This window comes from Elephas maximus, chromosome 16 (assembly GCF_024166365.1).
Source record: "Elephas maximus indicus isolate mEleMax1 chromosome 16, mEleMax1 primary haplotype, whole genome shotgun sequence".
Taxonomy (NCBI): Eukaryota; Metazoa; Chordata; class Mammalia; order Proboscidea; family Elephantidae; genus Elephas; species Elephas maximus.
In genome coordinates this window covers 13,845,978-13,872,653 of record NC_064834.1, presented here as the reverse complement: position 1 = coordinate 13,872,653, position 26,676 = coordinate 13,845,978, and the positions used below count along the sequence as shown (strand labels likewise).

Genomic DNA, 26,676 nt, shown 5'->3' with positions numbered 1-26,676 from the left:
CAGGATCTGTTTGAGGGAAATCCAAACTATGACATCTCCTTAGAAAAATGGACATAGAAATAGAATTTTATATACAAGTTTAAGAGGGGGCATGAATCCCCTGAAATTAATTCTTTAGGTTATAAAGGAAGGTGACCAGGGTAAATGTCATGCAACCTAAAAAAAAAAAAAAAAAGTTTCACTAAAATTGGATCTGTTTAATGGAGAGCCTAGCAAATTAATATAACCATTAACAGCTCATAGCATTGAGTTGGCTAAAAATTAGCAAGCTCTCCTAAAGTTGTTTTTCCAGACCCTATTGAGTCATCTCTTTATTCTTCCTGATCTACACCACTCTTACTTTGTGGAACATGGGATTAAGTCTGGGACTCTAGAGAGTCCCATGCTTGAAATCAATAATAATAATAATAATAATAAAAAGGTATTGTTCATTTCTATTGGACTCCCATGGTTTCTTCCCAATCACAGTGCTTTCTGGACACCACTCAGGTGCCCCTGTGAGCATTAGATCTTTTCTTGCTGTGTTCTCGCAGAGCCGGGCATACTATAACTATAGTTGGTTTCTCCCATAGCCCTCTAGATCCCACATGGCTCCCTATTCTGTTTCATCATTTTGAGAATCTGTAAGCTTTGACACATATATTTTTCTAAGCCCACTCTGGTGTCATGTGGAAACTCTATGGCATGCTCTAGTTCTGTGACAATTGTGTAACCCTGATTATCCCAGTTTCTAATCAGCTACAGAAAGAGCTAGCATCAGGGTCACCAACACCTGTTTCCTAACCACAGTGCACAATAGCTTTGCCCACATATGGGGTAACACGTGTGTTTGTGCGTGAGTATTTGTCTTATGCTCTACTGAATAAGTATGTTTTGTATGTACCTATGAATGTGGTTTCGTAGGTGTGGATGTGGGTGTGGGTGTGTAAGCAACCAGAGCTCAGGTCCGGTCTTGAAGTCTGAGTAATGAATGCTTAGTGTTTGACTTTAATTAGTCTCTGTGCATTGTTAGTCTCAGCTTTCGTCTGCCCTCACATATCAGAGGAAGAATGAGTTCATTTCCTTGAAATTTATTGACTGTTACTGGTGGCAGAGCAAATTCCATAAAAGAGTAGGTTCCATATGGTGTAAGTGGAAAGGGAGCTCTGAGTTGGAAAGGAAGGATGCTTGGAGTGGGGACTTGGAGTAAAGGATGGAAAAGCAGATCTCTCCCTCCTTTTTCCTCCATTCCTACAAGGTTACTGGATTTACATGGGGGTATCCTGCTCAGCATTCACTCTCCAAAGTAGAACCAGAGAGGGGAAACTTGATGTAAAGTAGAGGGGGAAACACCTCACAGCTCCTCTGTTTCTCCATCCAAGGGGATGCTGATATCCACGTTGTAGTCTACAGGCTCCCCAGAGCTCAGCCAGGGAATAGGGGTTCGATTGAAAGAAGGCCTGTTGGAGAGGTTCTGGTTGTAGAGGACCAAGGGTTCACTTAGCAGGGGCCCCAGCTCAATTTTGGGCATCTGGAAGGTCATGCGTTTGGAAGCCTTCTCATATCCACCGTAGGGCATTGCCGTCCTGAGATGGGGGACACATTATTTAATTAAAAACCAGAATAAAAAGAACAGAGCCTTATCAGTGAGATGTTAGCCCATTTTGAAGATGAGGTCGTCAGGTTTGCTTGTTTCCTCAAAGCTAATAATAAAAGAAGGAGGCTAGTGGGTCCTAAATTCCCAGTTGTCGTCAAGTCGATTCTGACTCATAGAAAACCTATGGGATGCCTCCATCGGGTTTCCAAGGCTGTAGTCTTTATGGAAGCAGATTGCCACATCTTTTCTCCCATGGAGCAGCTGGTTGGTTAGCAGCCACGAGGGCTCTGTGGGTCCTAGATAGTTTTATAAATAGTTGTGACCCAGAGCAGCATGCATTTCAGAGAAAGTAACCCCATATACTATAGACCTAATGGTTTGAGGCCACCTTAAATTTTAATGTAGAGACTTTACCAACTCTCCATGCTACCCCCAGGGGATAGTGGATGGCCTGGGTGAGAGGACCCAGTGCAAAAGCACTTCTCTAATACTTCAGTATCCTGCTTTCATACAGATCTCCATGATCTATGGAGATAGAGAACAGGTACTTAGAGCCTTACTAAAGTAGGGTATAAGGAAACAGAATCATATCACAGGACAGTTATGGAATCCTAGACCTTGAATGGAAGGGATCCTCAAAGGAGGCTTTCAAACAGGTAATACATTATTCCCATTTTATGGTTGAGGCAACCAAGGGTCAGAAGGAGAGTGACTTTCCCATGTCCACATAGCTAATAAGTAGCTTATGAACTAGAATTCAGATCCTTCCTCTCAGTACTGTTTTCCTTCTGCATACTGATCTGTTTCTCTGAGCTAGAGTGAGAGCAAAGGCCTTCATTTAGGGCCCCCATATTCCTTTCATCCCTCTTCATCCTCCTGAAACATTTGAACCAAAGTCTCCATCCCACACACTAGAATGCATCTGCTTCCTTCCCCACCACTCCTACCTGTTGAAGGACTTATATTTGGGGAGTTCAGCTTTGGCCCCATAGGCCAGCAGGTCAATACCAAGTTCTACTTTCTGCTGGGCGTCAACCCCCATGGCTCGCTCCCATGGAGAAATATAGGTCTTGAACACAGTAATATGTTTTCCTTCTCCACCTGCCTGGTCTCCTGGAAGCCATGGGAGAGAAAGGTAGGTCAAATAATAGCAGTTAGTAGCCAATGAAAGTTAATCCTATACCGCTTCACTAGGGGTTGGGACAAGGGACCAAAGGTACAATATTCTGGTAATTGTTTAAGGTTTGTAGCATAATGATAGCTTGGGGTCAAATATGTGACTGGATCTGAAAAACCGAAAAAGTGACTGAAAGACAAGGCTTCTGGGTGGAATAGACACAACTCTGTGTATTTCCAAACCCAGAGAATCTACCCAGATATCTCAGTTGGCCTCCCCTGCTCCCCACACCCAGTCTAGGCCTCATATCCCTGCTTTGGGGCCCAGAAACATTACTCTTGGGTGAGGGTACTTACCTGTTCCCGACTCGCCAACTCCCACTGAGCCACCTCCTGCTGAGCTACCTCCTCCTCTGCTGGCCTGGCCCCCAGGGCCACCTGTGCCCCCAGGGCCACCTGTGCCCCCAGTTCCAGACCCAGATGCAGACCCAGGGCCTCGATGGTGCTGCTGGTCAGAGCCATACTGTCTGGCAGAGCTGCTGCCCCCTGCCTGGCCTCCACCACTGCCCTTGCCGTAGGAGAATTCCTGACCAGCTGTGCCCAGCTGACCCCCCACTGTAGGAAGGAACTTCTGAAAGTGATCCTGAAAAGAGAGAACAAAGTTAGGAGACAGACAGTGATGAACACGGGGAATCTACAGAGAGAGAGATGTGAACAGACAGGGAGGAAGTGATGAGACAATGGCCAACTGGAAGACACTGAACCCTCTAGATTCCCCCTTCCTACGAATGGAAGGTGAATAGCCTGGCTGAGAGCATCTAAACTCTCCTTGAAAGGTGGGACCCCCTTGGCTTAATTCCTCCAGTTACTCATTAGGATGGAAGCAACTCATTCTCCACACTCCCCTTTCCCATCTTTACCAAGGTAAAGAGGACCAAGACTTCTGCCTGCTCAGGTAAATTTGAGAGGATGGGGCTGGCAATGGAGAACCTACCCTTAATTTGAAGAACTATAGAGAGCTCTGCCCCTCCCCTTCTCAGCTTGTCCAAAACACAGAACTTTCTTCTCCCTCTCTCTCTCTTCCTCTTGATACCTGTTGAACCAGGACTGACTTCCTGACAATGAAATTGTAGCTGGGATGGGGGGAAGGGCGCCCAAAAGGGCAACACTGGATTCTGCCATGAAGCCTAAAAATAACCCAGCCAGCTCCTTCAGGAGGCTCTCCTGGGCACCCCACCAGGCACACCCCCATGCTCCACCCCGTGTAACCAGACCCAGAGAGGGAAGAAGGCTTTTGGCCTCCTAAAGTTAGATGTGACTGGCTCAGCATTTTTATACTGTTCCTACGTAAATAAGAGTCAATGACGAACATTCTTGCCCCTGGTCCCATGTAGGCATCTATATCCACTCTCCCTCCTACCCCCCAAGGAAGGTGGAGGAGGAGGAAAGGAAATAGAGAGGATTCCTTCCTTCTCTCAGTTTTAACATCCTGTGCCTGGTCATTCTCCAACTCCTACTTTTCCCTTGGAGAAGAAGCCTGAGTAGGGGATGTAGAATCTGGAAGAAGGACAGTTTCAGTCCCCACATCTGGGGTCCTGAGGAAAGAGGGACACATAATGGGTCACATTAAAAGGCTGACCCTTTAAACAAAAGAATGGCTCAAGAAGGAGATGGCCATGAAAACTAAACTCTAGAGTTACCAGATTTGGCAAATAAAACTACAGGATACCCAGCTAAATTTTAATTTCAGATATGCAATGAATATTTTTTTAGTATAAATATGTCCCAAATATTGCATGGGACATACTTAAACTAGGAGTCCCTGGGCAGTGCAAATGGTTAAACACTCAACTACTAGCCAAAAGGTTGGCAGTTCAAACCCACCCAGAGGTGCCAGAAGACAGGCCTGGCGATCTGTCTCTGAAAGGTCACAGCCTTGAAAACCCTGTGGAGCAGTTCTACTCTGTACCCATGGGATTGCCATGAGTTGGAACCCGATAACAACAACATATTTATCCTAAAAATTATTTGCATGCATATGAAACTCAAGTTTAACTGGGCTTACATTTTTATTTTATTTTTATGTCCCAAATATTGCATGGAACATACATTAAAAAAGTTACCTGTTATGTATCTGAAATATAAAATTAAGCATTCTATATTTTATGGGTAACCCTATCTTTACCACTAACCTAAACTGGGAAGGAATTTTCTCCCTGAGGGTATGGTACCTCTCTCCCACCTCCAACCCACTTCCACCAGCTCTAAGATAGAGACTTTTGAGTTTCAGTGATGAGCTGTAACTCACTGGAGCTGTTGGGGATTCAGTATATCTGGGGGTTTAATGAGTTTATGAATTTTCAGAGGGGTGAGTTTGGTGGTATTTTGGAGATTCAGGCCCTACCCCAGGCTGTGAGACAGCAGTAAGGTTCAGAACTCACAATCGAGCTGTCAGAGAAGACATCAGGGTGATTCTCATAGATAAATTTCTCCACTCGCATCTGCCGCAGTTTGAACATCTTGGAGCCCCGGTTAGTGAGCAGTGACAGCTCCTCCAACATCACATCCCTGGGGACACTGATCTTCTTGCCCAGGTTCAGGCCTGAGCTTTCCTGCCCACCTTTCAGGGAGGTAAGGAGGAAGAGGCAAGGGAAGAGGGAAGTAGAGTTTTCTGGGCTCAGGTCGTAGGCCCTGTCCACAACTAAGTTTGTGTGTCCTGGCAGAGATCACTTAGGGGACAGGTGCTGTCTGTGATGTCTGATCAAACTCTGTCTAGATTGTCTGACTTCTGATTTCCTGGATTTGGAGTTGGAGTGAAAGCATGGGACCTGGGATGCAGAATGGAGGTAGTAAGGATTCTTGAGTAAAGAGGTAGATGGAGTAAGAGGGGCATGGGGTACAGGGCAGAAGGAGTAAAGGAACATTATAGGTGGAAGCACTGAGGCAACCATGGCATGGGAGAAAGCCCAAAGGTCAATCCCATGTGGAGGTGGCCACCTCTAAGTACAGACTCCTATCTTAACTCCTTTCCCTGTCCTTCCCCTCAGTGAACTCTGGCTCCCAACAGCCTCTGGGTATTGGGAGAGTGCTTTACACCATGCACACCTGCCTAACCCTAAGAGAAATACCCATGTGGTTTCCCCACAGCCCTACTTCTGGGGAAAGAAGTAAGGAAATTAATTAATTTTTCTGGGAGAAATCACCCATTTATTGAGCTCTTTCTTTGTGTCAGTCTCTGTCATATGTGTTTTCACCTTCAGACATACACCCCACTGACCTGTCGCCCAGTGGTCCTGGACCTGTGCTAGGTAATATGGCAGAGCATTGTCTCAGGTTACAAGGTGAAAAGGGTGGAAGGATAAGTAGTCAGTGTCCAGCCTTTTTTCCCTCTTCCTTTCTTCCCCCTGTCCCGGACTGGAATTTCTTTTATCCCTTCAGGCTAAGACATATATAAAATTATGATATTTCTGGGACTCTTGGTTCAGGGATGCTCTTAATAAGAAGTCCCCACGCTAGGTAGATGCATCCTTGCCCTACCTCCAGAGAGTTCCATTATCAGCTTGCTGGATTTCCTCTTCTTGTTGGGGGCCGGGGTTCCTGACAGTGGCATTGTGGAGGGAGGTTCAGCCTGAATAGGGCAGGAAGGGGAAGTTGGAAGGATGACAGAGACAGGGAAGGGTGAGTGTTTACAAAAGAGCCCTTCTTCCACTCCAGGGCAGTACTTCTTAACCTGTGGTTAATAGCTTCAGCGGGCAAAATTTCATCAGATTCTCGAAGAAATATGGATTCCCCCAAAAGGTTAAAACCCACTGCTTTAGAGCTTCTGCCTTCTTGGGAGGCAGGGCAGGAGATATAGATGTACCCCCTGCCTACCTCCCACCAACTTCTGTTGAGCTATTTTTTATAGGGCTGGTGCAGGGATTAGGGACACAGCACAGGGGGTGGGGGTGGGAATAAAAAAAAAAGGCAACCCAGGCAAGACAACGCACCCAGGTCTCATTGGATTGGCATGATTTGAAATGTTTATTTGTGTTGGGATCTCAAATTGGGGCTGTGATTCCAGGCTCTGGCCTCTTCTCAATCTTCCCCAAGCCCCAGGGGGGCAGAGAAGTGTTCTGCCAGGGTTACGGGGATTCAGCCAAAAACATTCTCCATAGGAAGGAGAGATTGTTGGTCCACCACTGGGCCAGCTGGAACAGGGCCTGGAAGGTCACGGCTGTGCTCCCCTTCAGCCACCCCCACCCCAGATCCCAGAACTGGAGTTGTGGGGAGACAGGGAACATTTGCACCCTGAGCCTGTCAATTCAGCAATATCATTGCAGAGGACAGGAACATAGTAACAGGATCTAGCAGTGGAGGGGAACAAACTGGGAATAGATACAGACTCCAGCTTCTCCTTAACAGAAGCCGGCCCTTAGCAAAATCCCCTCTTCTGCTGAGTCCTGCCTCACAAATACGTCTGCAACTCTACCAGCTTGGTGGGGTCTACTGAGGCCAGAGTCCAGGAAACACTAAATGGACTCTCCCTGCACCTCTCTCAGCCCCTCCCAGATTCTTTTTTCCATCAGCCTCTTGGACCCCCTATTCCTCCAGTGCCTCTCCCAATATTTCTGTTCCCTCCAACCTCCTGGATCTATCTCTTTTCAACTCTCTGTGGCACCCCTGAATTGGACAGCTGAGAGCTGAGCATAGATGGGGGGCACTCACGTAGGATGAAAACTAACAACTGCAGACACACACAGAAGTAAGCAGAGTGGACTCCAGCCCCTCTGGCCATAGAGGTGGACTTACCAGTTGCTCAGGCAGTGGTCAGCTCTCCCTGGGGTCCAGCAGCTTTGGAGGACTGAGCTGCTATGACCGAGAACCCGAGATGGACAGGCGTGGGGGCAGCACTGACAGTGGGGGAGGGAGGGTGGTTATTAATAGAGACGATGAGTGTAAGCAGCTCAAATGGCACCGGGGGTACTGAGACCCTGGAACCAAGATCCCGCCCTCCTTGCCCAGAGGCTCCTGAAGGGGAGAAAAGGCCTTTGGGATTCTCCCAGTGAGCTGTCTGAGCCAGGGATCAGCCTGCCTAGGGGGAGCTCCCCTTCCCTTGGCATTTGGAGACAGATCTAGGAAAGCATTCAGGGAGAAACTGAAGACGGAAGGAGAGGAAGGAGGCAGCAAGTAGTGGATAGGAATTCAGAGAGGGAGAGAGAGATCCTGGAGAACGTGTCCTGAGGGCCACCCAGAGCCAATTTAGGCAGGAGCTGGAGGGACCTGTGGGTGTATTTGGGGGTAGGAGGGCTTAAGGTGCTATGTTTGGGAAGGGGACGAACATCTGTTCGCAATAGAATCCGCTCTTTTAAAGTTCCTGGAGGGGTTGGTCTTTCTCTGCTGAGGGCCAGATCTTGGCAGGATAAGGGATCAATTTAACCAAACCCAATGCTTGTAGGCAGTCAGGGATGATGTGGGGAAGGCTTGGCCAATCCTTCCGTCCACATCACTCCATTTTCTTTCCCCTTAAACTCTGGCAGTTCTAAGAACAAGTGAACACTTGGATCTGCCCATTTGGGGGAGCTCTGTTCAGCCCACCCTACAGGACAGATGTTGATATACCCCAGAGAAGCACCCAGGGCCTTACCCTCTGGGACTTCCTTCAAAGGGTGCACATAGCCCATAGGCTCCGGGCTGTCCCATTATACTGTTCAAAAGGAGAGTCTGGGCAGGGGCATAAGCTTGAGAGCCCATTTGGGGGAAGGATGACATTTCCCATTCCCTTCCTTAGTAGCTGCGTGAACATCCTGGCTCCTCCTCCACCTTTTGCTCAGGTTCTGGAACCAGCTGCTGCTGTAGCCACCCCACCCTGTTGCAGGTGGCTAAGGAAGTGGCTTTTGAAGTTCCCAGACACCTCCGTCCCTCTATGAGCTCTCCACTCTGTCTGTCCAATCCCTTCTCCCATTCTGTACTCTTCAGGTTCAGGCTAGGGGCTGAGAAGTCCTCCTCCCCTTCTCATTGGTCCTGTCCCAGACCAGTTGTGCCTCCGGATCTTTCGCCTTCTGCCCTCTAGTCCGTCCCAACCCAAGGAAGCAATTAGAAGAAAAAAAAAACATAAATAGCAAAAGGTGATTTCATCATCCTCACCACCCTCCCCTCAAAAAACAAAAACCAAAATTTTGATTGTTTATCTACGCCTGAGTACCTAAAACTACTGAGGTAAGTGAAGACAGAAGATGCAGCCTAATGCTCTCCCTAGACTCTTCCCTTGGAATTCTCAGAGGCTATAAAAAAAAAAAAAAAATTTTTTTTTTTTTTTTTTTTTTTTAATGTGTACTTGAGTACTCTGTCCTGTAGAGTCGCTGTGAGTTGGAATTGACTCCATGGCAATGGGTTTGGTTTTTGGTCTTTATGTACTTGAGAGTATCAGTGTTCTGGGTCTGGTTATAGGCATCAGCATGCCCCCTGCCGGTACAATTGGAACAGTGGCACTTTCCGTCTCAGAAGGCTTTTATTGCAGCCTGCCTCTGGCGATTTAACTAGTCTAAATCCACACTGACCCACCTTTCTCTCCTTCTTCCCTCACCCATCCCATTTTCACCCCCAGCCATTTAATTCCCAGAGACTGTTTAGCATGCTTGCTTCCCCTGGGGAGCTAGGAAATGTTAATGGCAAAAGGCTCAGAGGGCCTTTCCAACTTCTCAGTTTTGTACGCGGAGGCCATGCCTGGGAAGTGTGGAGCAGGGACTGGAAATGGGGAGAACCTGGATGGAGAATGTGGGGAGAAGAAACCAAGGGGAGTGGTGGAGGTGGCTAAATGGAAATTGGGGATGAAGGGTGAAAAATGGGATAGCAGGAATGGGAGAGGGAGTGCAGGAATCAGATTAGGGGGATGGGTCAGAGAATATCAAGATCAGGATTTGGGTATAAAAGTAGAAGAGACGACAGCAACAGAAGGTATGGGGCATGAGTTTATTGTGCACAAAACAAAGTACCGTGACTCACACCTAATAAGCAAAGGCAACGATCAATTTCCAGATCAAGCAGCAAACGTGGCTAGTGATGGCCAAGGTGAGAGGGGAGTCCATACCCCTCCAGGATCAGAGACCAGGGCCTGAAGCTGGAAAGGAACAAGAGCTAGGGCTCTGAAGGACAGGCTGGGAATAAAAGGAGGGGTTGACTCTGGGTCTTTCTCTGTCCTTTCCCAGGTCGTCATGACAAGCTGCAGAAGACAGACTAAGGGACAGACTCGAAGGTAGCACAGACTCCAGCTGTTCTTTCAGCACTCTGCACGCAGCCTCACCGCCTCCGACCATCATTCCCCTTCACTATGCTGACAAATACATTCTTCTCCCTCAAGTTTTCCCCAATCCCTTCCCTGCATGCCGTTGGTTTCTTGTTACTCAACTGCATTCTCTGCCCACATGGCGCTCTCCCGTGCTCTGCACCCTGCTCCCGTCTATGGCTCAATCCATTCCACTTGTTTCTGTTCTGCTCCTGGTTTCTGCCTCACTTTCCACACCCTGGCTCCTTTCTCCCTCCTTTCTGTCTTAGGCTCAGAAGCCAAGGATTTGCTCATTCTCAGAGGAAATTTCATGTTTTATCACTTCCTGGATGCTAGGTTTTTCAGCGTGGGCTTCTCAGGTTGCAAATTTTCTGAAATCCTGAGGAATAGAATTCTTAGTCCTATTCTTGGTCTATCTGCTATAACAGCCCATGCAAGGTGTCCCGGCCCTTCAATATCCTCATACCCCATAAGTTTCACTAGATGCTGTACACCTGCTGCAGATGCTGGTCTCTGAGGAGTTATTCTCCAGTGAATCTCTCTCCAGACTGGACATTCCATGTGGGAATAATATCTGACCCTTCGCTCATCAGTGCAAGGGTAAGACCCAGGTGGGACCTTTATTTAGACCTCCCCTCTTACTCTTGCCTTAGAAGAGCTCATCTGTGCACACGCACATTTGCACATACACACACGCACACACACATTCCTAGGTATATGCCAGCCAAGCTTGGGAAAGAAGAGCGAGGAATAGGGAGGGACTGATTGCAAACAGGCATCAGTTCAGTCCCTTTGCTGTCTGTCTGGTGGTGAGCATCTTGCCTGAGGTTCCAGTGGTAACGTCCCTTGTACTTCTCACTGAATGTTAAAACAACCCTATAGGACAGAGTAGAACTGCCCCATAGAGCTTCCAAGGAGCTTCTAGTAGATTCAAACTGCCGACCTTTTGGTTAGCAGCCTTAGCTCTTAACCACTATGCCACCAGTGTTTCCCATTAAAACCAGGCCCACGGAGAAAAGCACAAATGTAGAGAAACATAGATGCAGTGCAAGAGTGTGGGAGGACAGACCTGGAGATAAAGACAGAGAGAGATCCCAGCAAGGAAATACAGAGACAAAGAGAGTGAGCAGGAAGCTGGGGGATGGGACACTAACTCCAAAACTATCTGTGGCAGGAGGGACCCTTAGCCTCCAGACGCCTGAGAGGGGAGGTGTGATGGTACAGGAGTAGCAACTTTAGGAACAGGATGTCCCACCTCTCCTTGGTCCTGGGAGCTGTGCTCTGCTCACTGGTGTCCTGCCCCAGGCCTCCACACCTGAGCCTGCAATCCTGTTCTGGTGGCCGAGAACTTGGGCCTGGCTACCTGGAAGCCACAGGAGCTGGGGGAGGCTCCAAGGCCCCTGGGAGACTCTGGAGTCGGGGTTGGGATAGGGGCAGGGGCTGAGGCCAGCTCTGCCCTCCAGATAGGCTCATCCAGTGTAGTGGCTGCTCGTGGGGCAAGCACTGTGGCGGCCAGGGGCTCTGCAGTGGGCTGGGGCGCCGGAGTGGAAAATCTGCGGATCTCCTGGACTCGGGCAGTTTTAGGGGGCCCTGAAGCGGTGGGGCCTGGAGTCGGGGGAACCTCATCAAAACAGAACATGGAGGTTTTAAGTTGGTAGGGCTGGTGCCTCATGAAATCAATACCTTTGATGCCCTGCTTGGGGGTTGCCCGAGGTCCCTGGGACTGAGCCTTAGTCGGGAGAGTTCGGGCAGCCTGAGGGAAAAAGGGTGAGAGCAGTGGGTTGTAAGCAATAGGAGGTGGAGCACGGATATTGGGGGAATATTTCCAGGATGGGGGCAGTGAAGGAGTAGGAGAAGGGCTTCTGGGCCCTGGGCCAGGGCCAAGGCCAGCACCAGGTGTAGCTTCCACAACATACCTGTCTGCACGGCTCTGCCGCTTGGCAAACAGCTCCCCACCCCTGCCCTGTAGCCTTGGTGGCTCAGGGGTTCCAGACAAAGGGACTCCCCCATTCATCAGCCCATCAAGGAGCCCTCGAGATTGGGGTTTAGGAGCTATCGGGGGTGGAGTCTTAGCAGTCCTAGGGGGTGGAGTCTTGGGAGCCATCGGAGGCGGGGTTTTAGGTGTCGCGGGAGGCGGGGTCTTGTAACTCCTGCCCCCTGGTGGCTGCATGAAGTTGCAGGCTTCAGCCCCGAGGCTCAGAAGGTCCTCCTCGGGACCAGATTCCGCACCCCCGGCCCGGGGTTTTTCATCCAGGTTCTGCACCAGCGACAGTAGCTCGGGGTTGGGCGAGTTCTTCGTCTCCTCCTTTCCCGGTCGGAACATCTGCTTCCGAGTCCCCCGGCGCCGGGCCTCCTGCAGGATGCCGGTGCGGGCGGCTGGCACCGAGATGCGCTGCTCCCGTGCGCTGGGGGCCTCAGGGGCAGCTGGGCCCGGGACTGGCGCCTCTGGGCGTGCAGCTGGCCGCAGAGGTGCCGATAGGAAGATAGAAGCCGTGGAGGTCATGGCGGCTGCACTAGTGGAAGTGGGGGGCTCTGGGGCTCCGCCTGGAGTAACAGGCCGACTGGGAGCTGGGATGTACAGGGAGCTGGTGGCCGTCACGGGGCCCGAGGAGCGCGGAGTGCTGGGAGAACCGGAGGCTGGCACGTAACTGGGAACCCCTGGGGTGAAGCTGGGCAAAGGAGTGGGCCCCGGTGGAGAGGACAGGAAGGGGGGTGGGGCGGGGCTGAGGCCTCCCAGGTTTTCATTCGCCCTCTTGGGGGCTAGGGGCCGGAAAATAACTGAGGTGGTACCTGGCCGCTGCCCTTGTAAACCTGGGGTAAATGGCCTGGCTGACCGGTTAAAGATACCAGGAGATGGGGAAGGGGCTCCACCACCAGGAAGAAAGGGTCTGGGGCTGGCCCCAAGGGCCGGCAAAGGGCTAGGTGGGAGCACAGCCGCCTCCGGGGGCGCACTCTGGGCCCGAGGGGGTGACTGCAGGCCCTTCCCGTTGAGCATGGCTGGTGGGCCATCCTGGGCCAGCTCCTGGGTGATGGAGGCTGCGCGCTGGCGCTGCTGTTCAAAGAGCTGGACCCCTCTCCCGGAGGCCTCAGTCAGCTGCCCTCCAAGCCCGGGGCCCTGGCCCTCTGCTGCACCTGAACCTGGCCTGGCCCGCTCCATGTCCAGATAGGGGCTGTCCCAGTCAGACTGATTGGTGAGGCTGCGGGCGTCGGAGAAGGCCTCTTCGTCCAGCTCAGACTCACTGGTCGGGGGTACACCGTCCTCCTCCCCTTCAGCTCCTGTCCCAGCTGCAGCTCCAAAACTCACTAGCGTATACTTCTTGGCTCTCTGCCGCCGTTTCTTAAACATAAGCACTCCCTTGGAGTGGGGGTTGGGGGCGGCGGTTAGCAGGGATGCAATTGTCCGGCATTTGGTCTTGGCCTCCTTCACGCTCTTCTCCTGGAGGCTCTCTGCACGTTGCAGTTCTGAGGAGGCCAGGAGAGAAAATAGTCAGCGGGCTTCCCCAACCTCTTCTAGTCCTGTTTCCCAGCTCCGTCAGGCTCCCCGTCTTTTCACCGGCCAACCTACAATGTCTCCTGTCTGTGGCAAAGTTCTCTGACTTGGGGGCAGAGTGCAGGGTGAAAGGTGAAATTAAGGACAGCTGAAGAGAAGGCAGAGTCCAGCTGACTGTCCCAACACTGCATTGACCACAGCCCTCCTCCTATCCTCTCTTCCCTCTCCTCCATTCCTGTCTTCTCAGAGATATGCTCTTACCCCGGCCACACACATTCCTCCTCTGCCTCCCTCCATTCCTAGCTGGCAATGGAGGGGAGATGTCACTCCTCATAGTAAGAAGGGAGACAGGACAGGTCAGAGATGAGAAGGGACATGTTTCTCCCACCATAGAGACAGAGGCCATGTTAGGAGACTTCTCACAAAGTTTGAACCCCTTGGAAACAGCCCCTCTTCCCACCCCCTACCCCTAGGATAAGGCCACAAAGGATCCTTAGCAATGAGGATTTTCATTCACGTTGCCACCTCCATCATGCAGCACACATTATATACAAACATTCATAGAAATGACCATCACACATCATTCCAGCAAGAATATTGGCCTAGTGAAAGCCAGGATGGGTACATTTACTCATGTGTACTTCCTGTCATTCACATTTACCCTAGCTCACATGTTCATGTTCACATACCCAAAACCATACAGATATGTAAATTCACACGTGCCCACAAGAACACAGGCTTACTCAAACACTCCAACACAGACACATTCCTGGTGGCCCTTCTTCCCAGAGTTCCCTCTGAAGAGACTGTTCCTAACAGGACAAAACTTCGGAGCTGATTTTCCTTTCCAACCACCAGAACATCTCTCTGTGCCTCACGCCCCTCCTACTCACAGCCAGGGGTAGTCTCAGATCCAAGATGCAGGAAAAGCCAGAGGGTTGCTCTCCAAACTAACCCTCCAAATAATAGGACACCTCAAGGTTGCCAGCTAAATATACTCTCCTTTCTCCCAAGCTGGAGTGGGTGGGTTTCTTTGAAGGTCAGAGCTATCCACTCTTTTTCAACCCCTCTAGGTAGTGAGTGTGGGCAGTGACTCCCAGGCAGGCACGCAGGGAGTGTGTGCTAAAGGGAGCCAGGGCAGGGCTTTCCATACCATGTGGGGCCTTGGAAGGTGGGGCCAGGAAATGGGAGTGGCTGCCCTGCTGCTGGAACCCTGCTTTGGACATCAGTACTCTCTGGTCCATAGTCCTCAGTTCCTGAAAAATTCTTTAAATTCCATCTACTTCCCACTCAAGATACCAACCAAGCTCCTTTCTAATTAGGGCTCTCACGCCTCTTATTGTAACGTTTATAACAGAATAGTGCTGTGAATGGAAATACAGGCTCTGGAATCAGGGTTCAGTTCAAATCCAGGCTCTCCAAGATTTTTGGTTCTGAAATATTGGGGGTGTTATTTCACCTTGGAAACCCTGGTGGTGTAGTGGTTAAGTGCTATGGCTGCTAACCAAAAGGTCAGCAGTTCGAACCTGCCAGGTGCTCCTTGGAAACTCTGTGGGGCAGTTCTACTCTGTCCTATAGGGTCGCTATGAGTCGGAATCGACTCGACGGCAGTGGGGTTTACTTCACCTTGCTGAAGAGCAGTTTCCTCATCTGTAAATGAGGATGATAATGGCTACCTCACAGAGTTGCTATGAGGTGTAAGTGAGATAATGTAGGTAAGTTTAGCACTCAACACGGTGCTAAGGCCTACTATGACCAGCCATTACTATCCTCTTGACACTAGCTACACAAGTTTATGGACACTTTCTTGTTCACACACATCTTCTCTACTCCCACAGACTCGCACACACATGCCTTCATGTACTCATATTGTGCTCACACCTCTCTCTCTCATGTACACACTCTCCCCATGAGTTGTCTATCACCCATGTGATCACAAGTCACTTCAACAAGTGGCCATGCATCAGCCTTTTCTAGAAAGGAGCAGCGAAACTCCTGAAAATAGGAGAAAGAGAAGGCAAAAAGGAGGAGGGTCAAGGGAATAAGACCTTTCCCAAAGACCTCCCTTCCTAAACTGCTGATACATTTCCCCCACTCTGAATCCCAGAACAGCCCTGGCTATGGGAAGGTAGTACCTGCATAGAATGGGTCCTGGAGCTCAGGATCTGGGCCTGGGGCTTTGTCACAGCTGGCTTGGCTGAGAGGCTCTTGGCTGAGGGGCTCAAAGGTCTCCATGCCGGGAAAGGCAGTGTTGGCTGGAGCAGGACCAGCTTGAGGCACCCCCCACGCCTTTTAAAGCCCCTTTGTCTGGTCCCCAGAGCTGGCAGCTGAATGAGCTCACTGTGCTATTTTTGGAGCCTGGCCCCCTCCCTTCTCTCGGCTGCCCCACAAGCCCTGGTGTGATGGACATTGGCACCTGCCTACCCTTCCCCCTACCCCACCCCATTTGACAATGAGGTCTGCTTGGCTAAAAATATTCCTGAGCCACTAACTACACCCTCACCCAGCATGATGGGAAGGGGGGCTGTGCTAAAAGGAGAATTGTGGATAAGCATGGGATCCTGGGCTTACATCTGGAATTTCTTTGTGGAGTCTTGGACATTTTCAGAGATGTCAGACTCTAAACCATGGTGTTGTTAGCCTTTATTCCAGACTTAGAAACACAAAATCCTATGGCTCGGGAATCAGAATGGAGGAGAGGAGGGGAGGGAAGAGAGATAAGAAGTAGAGGGGCAATCCTGAGGTTTCTGAAGTGAGCGAAAAGTCTCTGTGGGAGGGGTATGAGGGGCATGGTGCAGGGAGAAAGTTCACTCTTAGACCTTGTTCTGTAGCTCACATCAAAAATAGCAAAGAGCCTGAGATAAGTGGAACTGGCTTTTTCTGCCCAGGCCTACATTCTTGCCTGAGATAAGGAGCTAAAGAGTCCTCCCCTCTACCACTTCCTAGGGATCACCTGATCATCCCCTAGTCTCACAGTCCCCAGGAATCCTAACTGAACTTACAAATGTCAAAAGTAGCTCTGATGCCATACCTGAAAATAACACTCAAGTGCCCCAGTAGCCCTGCCCTGCTCCTGTAGCCCTGTTCTGCTTCCAAACATTCCCCAGCCCCGTGTCCACAGACTACCTTCACCCCTATCCTGACACATAGCAAAATAATAATAACAAGAGCAAAAATCAAACCTTACATCTACTCATGCCTTCTTTCCAACTTCTTTACCTACCCTGTTCCTGGGTTAGGTTGAACTATCTGTGCCTTTTTGCCACACTGGTTCAAACAGCCAAAATAATAGGGACCAGGAGAAAAGTTATTTTCCTCTCCCAGTCATCACTCTTCTCTACTTGTCCCAAGACTATCTCCAAGAGAAGAGTGAGGCAGAATGTAGAGTTATGGGGGGTGGGGGGTAAATTTAGGGCCCAGTTTGAAGGATCCTGGTTGGGAAGAAGGGGTTCAGGCACTCACTGGCTTGCTTGGCCTTCTGGGCGTACGTGGTGGTAAGATCTTCTGCCACTGGGTGGGGAACAGGCCCCACCATAGGAATGAGGTGAGGACCAGGCCGGAGGGGTCCATGGGGCAACAGCAAGGCCTCTTCTGGGGGTGGCTGAAGGGCTGCCACGTCCTCCCAAGATGGGGAGCTCACACGGCTGTCACCCTGGCTAGGAAGGCCAGGGACGGCAGGGGCTGGCTCTGCAGGACTGTCAGATAGGTAGACCTCATCAGGTGGAGCTCCTGGAGGGGTTGGCCTCGTGGGGCCTCGGCGGCGAGGTCGGCGGGGCTTCTCCTGGGTGGCAGGGCCATCAGCATCACTGTCTGTCTCTCCATAGTAAGCCTCACTGTCAGGAGGTGAGCGAAGGCTTCCAGGCTGCAGAGACTGGGGGACTGGAGCACCAGGGGGCTCGGGACTCAGTGGAGACAAGGGTGACAGCACCTGAAGCTCACCAGGGGATGGAGATCGCACAGGCCCTTCATCCCCTACCCTGGATAGGAAAGATGTCAGAATTTGAGAGATGGGGCAAGTGACTGACAGAGAGGTCTGGAAGAGATTGGGGGAAGGAGATAGAAGGAGGAGAGGGGACTGGAGTGCAGGTGGAATGAATGATCTGGGAATAGCAAAGATCTGAAGACAAACCAGGAGGCAAACGTGCTTGGAGGGCTGTGAGTAGAAACGGGCTTAGACTAAGACAAGATGAGGTGGAGACAGGCCAAGTGTTGAAGTATGACTGCTAACTCATGTATCCATTTGGCATACTCATCCCTTAATTGCACACACATTCAAGCCCCTTGGGAGGCATACATGAACATCTACACTCTAGCACAAACACACAAATGGAAACTGGCACTTGCAAGCTGCTAAAGCCAGGCCAGTGAAATGTAGAGCTGAAAGAGGCAATGGAAGCCCTGAAGGGGAGGCCTGGATTAGGAGGCCAGGAGGGTGGGGGCTCCATACCGCCGCACAGTGAGGACAAGCTGGTTCCCTGATGCATCAACAAGGCTCATGGCACTGGCATGAGAGAGACTGGTGCAGGAGACCCCATTGATGGCCAAGAGCTGGTCTCTTTCTCGGAGTCCTGCTCTGCCAGCCTGGCTCCGTCTTCGAATCTGAGAAGGAAGAGATCGTAGATGAGGGAAGGCTCCAAATGGAATAGAATGAAAGGAGTTAAGACAGGAAGGACTCTGTGTGGATGGAGGGGGTTTTACTTTGCAGGGTAAGAAAGGGTTTGGAGGGGGCATAGGGCTGCCTCGAGGGAGGAAGGTGCAAATTGGAGGGAGTAACATATTGTATAAGGGAAGGTAGGAAGGAAAGAGGCTTGGGGAAAACTGCATGGGGGAGGTACTAGCTATGGTGGTTGTATCCCAGGTTTTTCCTCCAAGGGCAATGTCTACACTGGCCAATAGTTATCTTCTAGGCCTTGGAATTCAGGTGCCATTATCTATATAGTCAAGATGTTAGAACAATATTCCAGATCAGAGGGAGGCTAGCCAGATTTCTGCAGATTGTGATGGTGTATATATATGTGTGCCTTGTGTACACACACGTACATATGTTAAAGGAATAATAATAGTGATAAAAAAAAAAAAAAACCCAAACCCATTGCTGTTAAGTCAATTCCGACCCTACAGGACAGAGTAGAACTGCTCCAGAGGGTTTCCAAAGAGTGGCTGGTAGATTCAAACTGCCAGTCTTTTGGTTAGCAGCCAAGCTCTTAACCACTGCACCATTAGGGCTCCATAATAGTAATAGTGGCTACCACTTATTGAATGCGTACTGAATGTCAGGTACTGCGCTAAGCAATCTACATGCATTATTGTTTTTAATCCTTATCTATGAAGTTGGTACTATTATTACCCATATTTTACAGTTGAGAAAACTGAGGCAAAAGAGGTCAGTGGCAGTGTCTACAGGGTGAAACCAAAAGAGTAATGACTTCATCTCAAAGGCCAGATCTCACCATACTCCCACCCCCCTGCACCTAAAAAGTCTTGCCTGGTGAGATAAAGGAGTCCTTGGATGGTGCAAACGGTTAACGCACTAGGCTGCTAACCGAAAAGTTGGACGTACGAGTTGGTCCACACAGAAGCACCTTGGAAGAAAGGCTTGGCAATCTACTTCTGAAAAATCAGCCATTGAAAACACCATGGAACACGATTCTCTCTGACACCCATGGGTCACCATGAGTCAGAACTGACTCTGTGGCAAGTGGCAGTGAGAGAAAGGATCCTGCTTAAGGCGAGAGGAGCATTGAAGGCATGGGCAGGGCAGGGCAGGGCTGGGCTGGGCTGGGCTGGGCAGGGCAGGGCAGGGCAGGGCTGGGCTGGGCTGGGCTGGGCAGGGCTGGGCTGGGCTGGGCTGGGTGAGACAGCCTCAGCTCATCACATATCAGTTTGTCAGAGAGAACTCAAAACCTTCCCTGCATTCCTCTGGCTTGAAGTAGAGTCATAGACCCGGCAGAGCAAAGAGCATGGTCAGACCCCAGCCTCTGCCACCATGGAACTGAAGCACAGCCTTTCTTTTTCTCTCCTCCCTGAAAACCAGGGAATCCCTTTTTCAGTGGCCCCCCACAAGAAGCCTGTGGTCAGACACTACTCCCCCCACCCCCAAACATGAGCATGCTTCCCTGCCCGCCCCCCACTCCCACTCCTCTTCTTCACAGCTTCCCATTGCCTCCCCTACAGGCCACCACATGACTCTTCCCGGGTTCCCCTGAAACCTCATTTCAGGGCCTCTCCCTTACCTTGGACACCTGTAAAGGTTTCCTCTGCTCGGCCCCCCCCTGAAGTCGGAAGCCCCAGGGTGCTCCCCCCAACAGTGTGACCAGCACCTCCTCCTCCGCACCCATCACTCAGCTTGGCCTATGGCCCCCGGAGTTTGGACAGTGTCCTAGGAAGAGAAGTCGAGGTGCTGGTACCCCGTCCGGCCTGCCTGTCCGGCTGTCCTGCTCTTGCTGCCCCAGGCCTCCCCCCGACACCACACACCACAGGCAGCTTGGCCCTGGGATCAGTACAGTCCAGCACACGTGTCCTGTCAATCTGAGCTGTGCTCAAAATAGTTGCCGGCTGTACTCCCATCCCTCCCCCACTATCCCTCCCCCACCTGTGTTACTCCCCGAGCTAATTATAGTCAAAACTTCTGCCCTCCCTTGTCCCCCACTCTCTCCCGCATGGGCCTTTTACTCAGCACTCAGAGTACTAGCTTTCTGGGCTCTGTAGCTAATGTACGTTCTTTCAGAAACTTTGCCGTCTCCCTGATACGATCATGGATTGATACCCATGGCTTTCCTCCAAAGCCCATTTCAAAGTGGCAGCAGTGGGGGCTTCAATCCCAGAGCCAGCAGAGAATGGCCGGGTTTGCCCCACAAGTACCTGAACTTCTCAGGAAAGAGTGCCCCCTTGTGTGGCATGGATCTCTTAAGTGGAGATCTGCTTCCCACTGCAGTCTGGGTGCCCTGTGGAGAAATTTTTCTGACCAACCCTGCCCCAGTTGAACTGTTACCTCCTCCACAAAGCCTTCCCTGGCCAGCTGATCGTTCCTTCCTCTGGACAACATCTGTAACCTGTTCCTATTTCTACAGCTGTATTATCAGTGAATGTTAGCATTTGTTGACATGCCTGTCACCCCTCCTAGACAGTGAGAAAGTTGAAGGTAAGGAGTGTGTAAAACAGCCAGTCAAGAGCCCGCAGCACAATGCGTCATGTAATGGGTGCTGAATAAACATCTGCTAAATTAAATTAACTCTTACAACACATAGGAGGTCATGGATAGATGGGCATATAGGTCATGCCAACCCATGTTAAATATCTCTACTTGTTTTTATGTTTCTATTAAATGAATGTGCCCTACATTTAGAGATCTCTTTCTGTTACAAAACATGAAATTATGGTACTGTGACTGTGATTATCAAAAGCTATCAGGTTCCTTAGAATAGCTGCTCTCCTAGTGCCCTAAATGCTGTTTGCCTTCGTGTGTGATATGGTCATGGGAAGCACTTGGGACTTTGAGTTGAAGACCTGGACTTGAGTTCTTGTTCCACCATGTATTAGCTAGGTGACCTCAGGCAGTCACTTGACCTCATCAGTAAAAAGAGAATATAAATATCCATTCATTCATTATTCAAACATTTATTGCTGTGAACTACATGCCAATCATATTATACCAGTGGCTTTTAATTATCCCTGAATTCACATTAGAGTCACCTGAGTTGTTTTGGTTTTTAGTCCCCAAATAAATAAATAATAAATTCATCTTCATAAAAATCAAATATACTTGCATGGCAAAACCCATCATAAAGCAAATTCATAAGATAAATTACACACTAGGGAAAATATCTGTAATTCAATATCAGAGACAAATACCTAATTTCCAATCTATACAAAAAACTCTTACAAGAAGACAACCATAAAAATGTTTTTAAAATACACTAAAAACATACAGGTGTCTTAAAAAATTAAGACGTTCAGCCTTCGTCATAAGAAATACAAATCTAAGACACCATTTTTCACGTTTCTATCAAAACGACAAAAATCCAAACGTTTGCTAACACTGTTAGCGAAGGCATGGTGAAACAGGCATTTCTGTTTGTTGCAGATGGAGAGACTTCACTACATATAACTTTCTAAACTGTGGATTTTGAACCATTTTAAACTATTATCTGGGGAGCCCTGGTGGCACAATGGTTAAGTGCTTGCCTGCTAACTGAAAGGTCAGTGGTTCGAACCCACCAGCTGCTCTGAGAGAGAAAGATGTGGGAGCCTGCTTTCATAAGAATTTACAGCCTTGGAAACCCTATGGGGCAGTTCTACTCTGTCCTATAGGGTAGCTATGAGTCAGAATTTGACTTGATGGCAATGTTTTTTTTTTTTTATTTTAAAATATAATCTATTCAAAATTATGTCGTAAACAAAAAATCTGCATCACAATATGTTCTCTCATAAGTTGAACGACAATAAAAAAGTGAAAAAACAATTACTTAATTTTCATATAGGCACATAAAGCCTCAGTTATTAGTAGGATGACCAATTCATCCTAGTTTGCCAAGGACCTTTCTGGTTTTAAAAGCGAAAATTACACATCCCAGGAATTATCTCAGTCCCAGGCAAACCAAGAATGCTCCTTAGAAGCAAGGATGGCAAGACTTCATCTCACATACTTTGGACATGTTACCAGGAGGGACCAGTCCCTGGAGAATGACATCATGCTTGGTAAAGTAGAGGGTCAGCAAAAAACAGGAAGACCCTCAATGAGATGGATTGACACGGTGGCTGCAACAATGGGCTCAAGCATAACAATGATTGTAAGGATGGCACAGGACCAGGCAGTGTTTCATGCTGTTTTATACAGAGTTGCTATGAGTCAGAACTAACTCAAGGGCACCTAACAACAACAACAGGCAAACCAAGATGGCTGGTCACTCTATGTACCAAGGGGGAGAGAGGAAAATAAACCCTTAAAGCAAAGACACAGGTACCATTCAACTACCCAAACAGGGAGGTCAGTGATCGTGTACCCTGCTTCGCTTTGTAGCATCACAGAAAGGAGGCACTGCCACTACTTCAAAAAAAAGTTGCTGTTGAGTCACTTCTGACTCATGGTGACCCCACGTGTATCCGAGTAGAACTGTGCTCCATCACCTGAAGAGTTTTTAAAACTACTGAGTCCTTAAAATAAAACAGCATATAATATTAGGTGACTGTATAATAAAATAATTTATTAATATGTATATATAATGATTCCCAGGCCTCAGCCCCAGAACTTCTGATTTTGTTGGTCTGCTACCTGGTATCAGTATTTTTAAAAGCGCTACAGACGATTCTAATATGTAGCCAAGGTTGAGAACAACTGAGCGGAAGATACAGAAAACAACAAAATGCAACACATTAGCTTCAAGAAGCTATGAATCTGAGCTCTACCACTTACGAAGGATGCAACCTTGAGCAAGACAGAGGACACCTACTTTCCTATGTTGATACGAAAGTTAAATGAAACAAATTGGTGAAAACACTTAGCAGAGGGCTCAGCCTACAGCAAGTGCTCAACGAATGCTAGTTGCATTTGACAAGTATTAATTTGGACCAGTTTCATTCTGTTGTACTTAGAGTCACTATGAGTCAGAACCAACTCAACAACACCTAAAAACAACACAAATCTAGACCAGTAGTTCTCAATTTTCAGTGTGCAATGGAATCACCCAGACCAAATCAAACCAAACCTCACTGCCATCGAGTTGATTCCAACTCATAGCGACCCTATAGGACAGAACTGCCCCATAGGTGCTATAGGTGAAAGTTTACAGTTCAAGTGAATTTCTCATTCAAAAATTTATACACATATTGTTTTGTGACATTGGTTGCAATCCCCACAACGTGACAGCAAGTTCCTCCTTTCTACCCCAGTTTTCCTGTGTCCATTTATCCAGTTTCTGTCCCTTCCTGCCTTCTCATCCTGCTTTTGGACAGGAGCTGCCCATTTGGTCTTGAATATTTGATTGAACTAAGAAGCACGTTCCTCGCGTGTATTAATTTTTTGTTTTATTGTTTTATAGGCCTGTCTAATCTTTGTCTGGAAAGTGGCTTCGGGAATGGTTTCAGTTCTGGGTTAACAGTGTCCTGGAGCCATAGTTCCAGGGTTCCTCCAGTCTCTGTCAGATCATTAAGCCTGGTCTTTTTACATGAACTTGAATTCTGTTCTACATTTTTCTCCTGCTCTGTCCAGTACTCTCTGTTGTGTTCCCTGTCAGGGCAGTCATTGGTGGTAGCTGGACACCATCTAGTTCATCTGGTCACAGGTTGGTGGAGTCTCTGGTTCATGTGGTCCTTAGTCCTTTGGGTTAGTATTTTCCTTGTGTCTTTGGTTTTCTTCATTCTCCTTTGCTCTGGGTGGGATAGGACCAATGGATGTATCTTAAATGGCTGCTTGCAAGCTTTTAAGACCCCAGACTCTACTCACCAAAGTGGGATGTAGAACATCTTCTTTATAATCTCATGCCAGTTGACCTGGATGTCTCCTCAGACTACGGTCTTTATGCCCCGTCCCAGCTACTTGTTCCCTCAAAGTGTTTGGATGTGTCTAGGAAACTCCTATGCTTTTGCTTTGGTCCCAATGTCTTGACTTCCCCTGTATTATGTGCTGTCCTTCCCTTCACTGGAGTTGACACTTGTTTACTACATAGTTAGTGACACGGTTAAAATCTTTATGGAAGCAGACTGCCACATCTTTCTCCCACAGAGTGGCCGGTGGGTTCGAACAACCCACTTTTCTGTTAGCAGCTGACAGCTTTAACTGCTGCACACCATGGCTCTGGAACTGATTTAGAGGACTGGTTAAACCACACATTGCTTAGGCCCACCTCCAGAGTTTCTGATTCAGTGTCTAGGGTGGATCTGAAATTTGCATTTCTAAGAAGTTCCCAGGTGTAACTGATGCTGTTGGTCCCAGGATCACATTTTCAGAACCAGTGATCTTGACTATAAACTCTACAGGACAATCTACTTGTTTACTAAAGCATGTTCAATGCCAAATAGTTGCCAGCAGAGACTATATATGCGATGAATTTTTTTTTTCAGTTAATGAACCACTCTGTGCCTGAGAATAACTAGTATCTACTGTCAACAACATGAGAGCAAAGATTTTGTTTTGTTCAATACTCTTTCTACAACACCAAGAACGTGGCTCGGCACACAACAGTGCTCAAAAAGTAATTATTAAAAAAATAAATAGCTGTAAGTTATAAATGATGTCATGTATATGAAAAAAAGTGTGCAAATATTAGCGACAATTATTGTTATTCATTACACTAGGTAATAATTAATCGAGAACTGTGGCTCTTGCAACAGACTCAGACCTTTACTAACCTCTTACTGTCAGTAACTTGCCTAACTGAATCAACAAGCTATTAGATGGGCACTGTTGTTATTAGCGCCACTTTTCAGATGAAGGAAACTGAGGGCCAGAGAGATTAAGTTGCCAAAGCTAGCGAACTGCAAAGCCACAATTCGAACACACGCGGCCTGAAAGCAGCGTTAGTGCTCTTTGCCACCATACATTCAGCAAATGCTACGACCAACAAAGGTCACGGGTGAAAACAACCTCGAAGACGGGAACATGGGGCCAGGGGCCAGGGGTCAGAAGGAAGTCGGGATTCAGCAGGAACACAAGATCAGAGGTCACCAATACGTCACAGGAGGATAGAGGGGGCGTCCCCAAGGATAGTCCGACCCATCCTTCTCAATCGGATTTCAGCCGGTGGGGCCAGAAAGTGACAAAGATACCCGAAAAAAATAAATAAGCAGAAATGAATAAAAATCCTCAGATTCTCTAGGCGGCGGCCATGCTGGAAATGAGGAGAGGAGCATGCGCAGCATCCGGGTTCCCGAGCGCGCACCTAGTGCAGACGTGGCAGACGGAGCGGCCAAGCTCTCCAGCGTGGGGGCGGCACTTCCGGGGACGACGCGACAGCCCCCTCGGAACCGGAAGTGGAGCCTGGGAGCCTTGACGTTAGGAACGTAGTCGGACCTGGATCTGGAGCCGGGTGAGGAGTGGCATCGGGTGGTTGGTGGGTAGGAAAGCAGCATAGAGGCCGAGGTATCACTGGCCAGATCGGGGCCCCGTCTGAGAAAGAAGGGAGGAGTCCGGGGGCAGAACCCAGGAAGAGACCCTCACCTCACGCATCCACAATCCAGGATCAGCTCTGGACCCTCCCTTCGCCTCCCGGCCCAGATTCCGGCTCGCGTTTCCTGTCCCCAGCTTGTTGAAGGGCGCAGGACGTTCGGTCGCCAGGCTTAATGGACCAGCGATGTCTCTCATCCTGGCCCGAGAAGCTGGCTTGGCCCCTCGGTCTTGATCTCCAGCACTGCTAGCCACCACCTCCACAGTTCGACTACTTCCAGAGTTCTAGGAAGCCTGCCCCGCCCCCTTAGGTTGTCATCCTCGACTGCTTTCAGGATGGAGTTGAGACTTGAGCTTGACTCTAAATGCTTGGTGTGTTTAAGAAGAGGGGGTAGATGTTGCTTTGTCGAAAGCCTGTGTCCTACTCCAGCCTCGACTTTTTATTTCCTGGGCTTTTTATTGTCCCCCTCCACTAACTTTAGGGGAGGGGAGCATCTGTCAAGATCAGTGTCAGTGACCTGTGCAAGGTTCAGAATTTGGAAGAACAGATCCTGAGATGGCAAAGGAGGCCCTGTCGAGGAGCAGCTTAGCTTTTCTATGGTCGAGATGGCCCTTCCTAGCAAAGGGGAGAGGTCCATTGTTCCACTGCAGCAGCTGTGAGTTCTGCTGCATCCTGGGCCCCTTCCGTCTATGGGATAGTTGGAAGTGGTGAGACTCTTTAAAGTAGATGTCATCACACAGTCCTCTTCTTTGAAGGATCCTAGTAAGGCTCTCTCATTCATTCCTCTGTCTCTAGGCAAGACTAATAATTTTGGAGGTGGCCAAGATACATGACAAGCATATAAGGAGAGCAGAAGCAGAGAGTTGGCACTGCCTCAGGTGGCGTTTCATCCATTGTGCACGTTGCCATGAGTCCAGGTGACTGGATGGCAGCTAACAACAACTCTGAAGGATAAGATGAATGATTTTTTTGATGAACTATAACTTTGTCACTGATTCTATAGGTTATTGTGAAGAAGTTTTTGTTCCTGGCCTGCACTCAGCTCTAATCTGGTACCTTGCTTGAGTTTTCAGAAGTCCTTTACATTTAGGGAATTTGATGTTTCAGTTGTAATGTGCATATACTCTTT

At 49.0% G+C, this 26,676-nt stretch overlaps 3 protein-coding genes across 6 annotated transcripts in view; 1 reads left to right on the top strand and 2 right to left on the bottom strand.

Moving 5' to 3' along the window:
* Positions 1-1,068: 1,068 nt before the first annotated feature.
* Positions 1,069-7,571, bottom strand: MYOZ1 (myozenin 1). Its single transcript, XM_049855085.1, has 6 exons — positions 7,484-7,571; positions 6,230-6,320; positions 5,134-5,312; positions 3,050-3,335; positions 2,524-2,689; positions 1,069-1,565 (listed from the first exon to the last, which is right to left on the bottom strand). The coding sequence occupies exons 2-6, from the start codon at positions 6,300-6,302 to the stop codon at positions 1,334-1,336; spliced, it is 936 nt and encodes a 311-aa protein (XP_049711042.1). The 5' UTR covers positions 6,303-6,320; positions 7,484-7,571; the 3' UTR covers positions 1,069-1,333.
* SYNPO2L (synaptopodin 2 like) lies at positions 7,511-25,768 on the bottom strand. 4 transcript variants are annotated; one of them, XM_049855081.1, is made up of 5 exons: positions 19,680-19,903; positions 17,894-18,045; positions 16,909-17,423; positions 11,212-13,418; positions 7,511-7,584 (listed from the first exon to the last, which is right to left on the bottom strand). In XM_049855081.1, exons 1-4 carry the CDS (start codon positions 19,782-19,784, stop codon positions 11,242-11,244), a joined length of 2,949 nt encoding a protein of 982 aa, XP_049711038.1. In that variant the 5' UTR covers positions 19,785-19,903; the 3' UTR covers positions 7,511-7,584; positions 11,212-11,241. The 4 variants fall into 4 exon arrangements, with proteins under 4 accessions (XP_049711038.1, XP_049711036.1, XP_049711037.1 ...); XM_049855079.1 differs by lacking the exon at positions 7,511-7,584 and adding an exon at positions 25,601-25,768 and having other exon boundaries at positions 9,074-13,418; positions 19,680-19,825; XM_049855080.1 differs by lacking the exon at positions 7,511-7,584 and adding an exon at positions 19,921-19,981 and having other exon boundaries at positions 9,074-13,418; positions 19,680-19,825.
* The window catches only part of SEC24C (SEC24 homolog C, COPII coat complex component), a 20,599-nt gene continuing 19,288 nt past the window's right edge, over positions 25,366-26,676 (top strand). The window contains exon 1 of the mRNA XM_049855078.1: positions 25,366-25,469. The gene's annotated coding sequence lies outside the window, so the exon portion shown is untranslated. The remainder of the gene's footprint in view (positions 25,470-26,676) is intronic.

Coding starts and splice junctions, on each gene's coding strand:
- MYOZ1 (XM_049855085.1), bottom strand. CDS start 6,302: ATGCCACTGTCAGGAACCCCGGCCCCCAACAAGAAGAGGAAATCCAGC. Junction 3,336..5,133: donor TCTTCTCTGACAGCTCGATT/GTGAGTTCTGAA, acceptor CTCTCTTTTCAG/GATCACTTTCAGAAGTTCCT. Junction 2,690..3,049: donor AGTTGGCGAGTCGGGAACAG/GTAAGTACCCTC, acceptor CATGGCTTCCAG/GAGACCAGGCAGGTGGAGAA.
- SYNPO2L (XM_049855079.1), bottom strand. CDS start 19,784: ATGGGTGCGGAGGAGGAGGTGCTGGTCACACTGTTGGGGGGAGCACCC. Junction 18,046..19,679: donor AACCTTTACAGGTGTCCAAG/GTAAGGGAGAGG, acceptor CTTCCTTCTCAG/ATTCGAAGACGGAGCCAGGC. Junction 13,419..16,908: donor CCAGAAGGCCAAGCAAGCCA/GTGAGTGCCTGA, acceptor TGGCCTCCTCAG/AACTGCAACGTGCAGAGAGC.